Source organism: Panthera tigris, chromosome A3, assembly GCF_018350195.1.
Source record: "Panthera tigris isolate Pti1 chromosome A3, P.tigris_Pti1_mat1.1, whole genome shotgun sequence".
NCBI lineage: Eukaryota > Metazoa > Chordata > Mammalia > Carnivora > Felidae > Panthera > Panthera tigris.
The window spans coordinates 10107802-10111119 of NC_056662.1; the positions used below are offsets into that span (position 1 = coordinate 10107802).

Sequence of the window (3318 nt, forward strand, 5' to 3'; positions counted from 1 at the left end):
TGGTAACATATTAAATTTGAGATATTCAAATCAGAGTCTGGGTCCCAATCACGGTTAATCTCCTTTTCCAGATACATAGCTTTGGTATAGAAGACATTTAGCCCCTCTAAGCCTTCGTTTTCAAAAGAGTTCTAAAAGCCAGTGTAATAAGAAAAATAAATACGATAAAAAATTAACCTTGAACATCCTTTCTATTATCATAGGATAGGAGGAGGGGCCACCAAAGCTCTGCCCTGGAATAATGCACATGATTGCTCATATAATTCAAATAATTCTTTTTCCTCTTTTCTCCCCACACACACATACAGGATTCAGGGAGGCTAATTGCACCTAGAGGTGACTGCACTCTGATAGTAACTATTTCATATGTTTTTTCTGATCATTAAATATATAAGTCGGAGCACCTGGGTGGCTCAGTTGGTTAAGCGTCTCTTGATTTTAGCTCAGGTCATGATCTCCTGTTTCCTGAAATCGAGCCCCACGTAGGGCTGTGCGCCGACAGCTCGGAGCCTGCTTGGGATTCTCTCTCTCCGCCCCTCCCCACTCACATGGGTCCTCCCTCTCTTTCAAAATAAATAAACTTTAAAATATATATATCATGTAAGGCAACTAGTTCAGTGCCTAGCACGCAGTAGACATCCTACAAATGTTGGCTCTGATCTTTACCACCACAACTACCCTACTAGAAGAAAATTTTCTTTCTTTTAAGCCAGATTTCACGTTTTGTTCTGCCCCAGTCATCCCAGCCTACTTCCAGCAAAACTGCAGACCTGGAATTCTCTCTTCTTCCCCTGAGCAGTTTCCTCGCACAGTCGATGGCACATCACAAGCCATCGGTAAACACTTGTTGAATGTATTACAAAACCTGCAATTTTATTTATTTATTTTTTTAAACATTTATTTATTTTTGAGACAGAGAGAGCATGAACAGGGGAGGGTCAGGGAAAGAGGGAGACACAGAATCCGAAACAGGCTCCAGGCTCTGAGCTGTCAGCACAGAGCCCGATGCGGGGCTCGAACCCACGGACCGTGAGATCGTGACCTGAGCCGAACTCGGATGCTTAACCGACTGAGCCACCCAGGCGCCCCAAAACCTGCAATTTTAAAAGGATAAGGGCAGGAGCGCTTGGGTGGCTGCCTTGGTTACGCCTCAACTTCAGCTCAGGTCATGATCTGTGGGTTGTTGGGTTCCAGCCCAGCATTGGCTTCTGCGCTGACAGCTCAGAGCCTGGAGCCCGTTTTGGATTCTGTGTGCGTCTCTCTCTCTCTCTCTCTCTCTGCTTCTTGCCCGCTTGTGCTCTCTCTCAAAAATGAATAAATAGCCTTGCGGCCGGAACCGCCATCTTCCAGTAATTTGCCAAAACGACCAACACAAGGGAAAGAGGAGAGGTACTCGCTATATGTTCTCTGGGCCTTTTAGAAAACATAGGGGCGCCTGGGTGGCGCAGTCGGTTAAGCGTCCGACTTCAGCCAGGTCACGATCTCGCGGTCCGTGAGTTCGAGCCCCGCGTCGGGCTCTGGGCTGATGGCTCGGAGCCTGGAGCCTGTTTCCGATTCTGTGTCTCCCTCTCTCTCTGCCCCTCCCCCGTTCATGCTCTGTCTCTCTCTGTCCCAAAAATAAAAAAAATAAAAAAAATAAAAAAAAAAAACGTTGAAAAAAAAAGAAAACATGGAGTTGTTCCTTTGGCAACATACATGCGAATCTACAAGAAAGGTGATATTGTGGACATCAAGGGAATGGGCGCTGTTCCAAAAAGAACGCCCCACAAATGTCACCGTGGCAAAACCGGAAGGGTCTACAGTGTTACCCAGCATGCTGTTGGCATTGTTGGAAACAGACACGTGAAGGGCAAGATTCTTGCTAAGAGAACTAATGTACGTGTTGAGCACATTAAGCACTCCAATAGCCGGGATAGCTTCCTGAAGCGTGTGAAGGAAAATGGTCAGAAAAAGAAGGAAGCCAAGGAGAAAGGTACTTGGGTTCAACCGAAGCACCAGCCTGCCCCACCCAGAGAAGCACACTTTGTGAGAACCAATGGAAAGGAGCCTGAGCTGTTGGACCCCATTCCCTATGAATTCACGGCATGATAAATGTAAAAAAAAATGAAAGACTTCAAGACTGTAAAAAAAAAAAAAGGGGGGGTGGGGGATGTGGGCAAAATAAAGGGGAGAGATTGTCCGATAGGAACACCTGCCCATTACTGTCAAGATTACAAAAAATAATAATAGGTCTGATATCCAATGAGTGCGTAAATGGGCTTTAGGAGCCCCTGGGTGGCTCAGTTGGTTGAGCATCTGAGTTCAGCTCAGGTCAGGATCTCACGATTCATGAGTTTAAGCCCCACGTTGGGCTCACTGCTCTCAGTGCAGGGCCCACTTTGGGTCCTCTGTCCCCCTGCCCCTCTGCCCCTCCCCCACTCGCTCTCTGTCTCTCGAAAATAAACAAAAAATTCAATAGAAAATTTAAAAATAAAGAAATTGGCTTCAGCTTTTCAGAAAGGCCGTACACTCTTTCATTTCTTCTATAACTATTTCTTTTTTTTTTTTAATTTTTTTTTAATGTTTATTTATTTTTGAGACAGAGAGAGACAGAGCATGAACGGGGGAGGGGCAGAGAGAGAGGGAGACACAGAATCCGAAGCAGGCTCCAGGCTCTGAGCTGTCAGCACAGAGCCTGACATGGGGCTCGAACTCACGGACCGCGAGATCATGACCTGAGCCGAAGTCCGACGCTCAACCGACTGAGCCACCCAGGCGCCCCTTTCTATAACTATTTCTTATATTCCTACCTTGTGCCAGGTTTACAGTGGTAAACAAGACAGACAAGAGCTTTCATGGACCTGTGGGGAGAAAACAATAAAGAAATACGGTCAAGAAGATGCCTTCAGGGGTGCCTGGGTGGCCCAGTTGGTAGAGCGTGTGACTCTTGATGATCTTGGGGCCCCACCTTGGGGGTAGAGATTACTTAAAAGTAAAATCTTTTTTTTTTTAATTTTTAATGGTTTTTTAAATTTTTTTTTTTTTTTTTTTTAATTTTTTTTTTTCAACGTTTATTTATTTTTGGGACAGAGAGAGACAGAGCATGAATGGGGGAGGGACAGAGAGAGAGGGAGACACAGAATCGGAAACAGGCTCCAGGCTCTGAGCCATCAGCCCAGAGCCTGACGCGGGGCTCGAACTCACGGACCGTGAGATCGTGACCTGGCTGAAGTCGGACGCTTAACCGACTGCGCCACCCAGGCGCCCCTTAAATTTATTTTTGAGAGAGATAGAGTGCGAGTGGGGGAGGGGCAGAGGGAGAGGGAGACACAGGATCTG

At 46.4% G+C, this 3318-nt stretch overlaps 1 protein-coding gene across 1 annotated transcript; it reads left to right on the forward strand.

Moving 5' to 3' along the window:
* The first annotated feature begins 815 nt into the window (after nucleotides 1–815).
* LOC122236920 (60S ribosomal protein L21-like) lies at nucleotides 816–2088 on the forward strand. The gene is made up of 3 exons (XM_042979657.1): nucleotides 816–836; nucleotides 1323–1425; nucleotides 1670–2088. Exons 1-3 carry the CDS (start codon nucleotides 816–818, stop codon nucleotides 2086–2088), a joined length of 543 nt encoding a protein of 180 aa, XP_042835591.1.
* Nucleotides 2089–3318: the final 1230 nt, after the last annotated feature.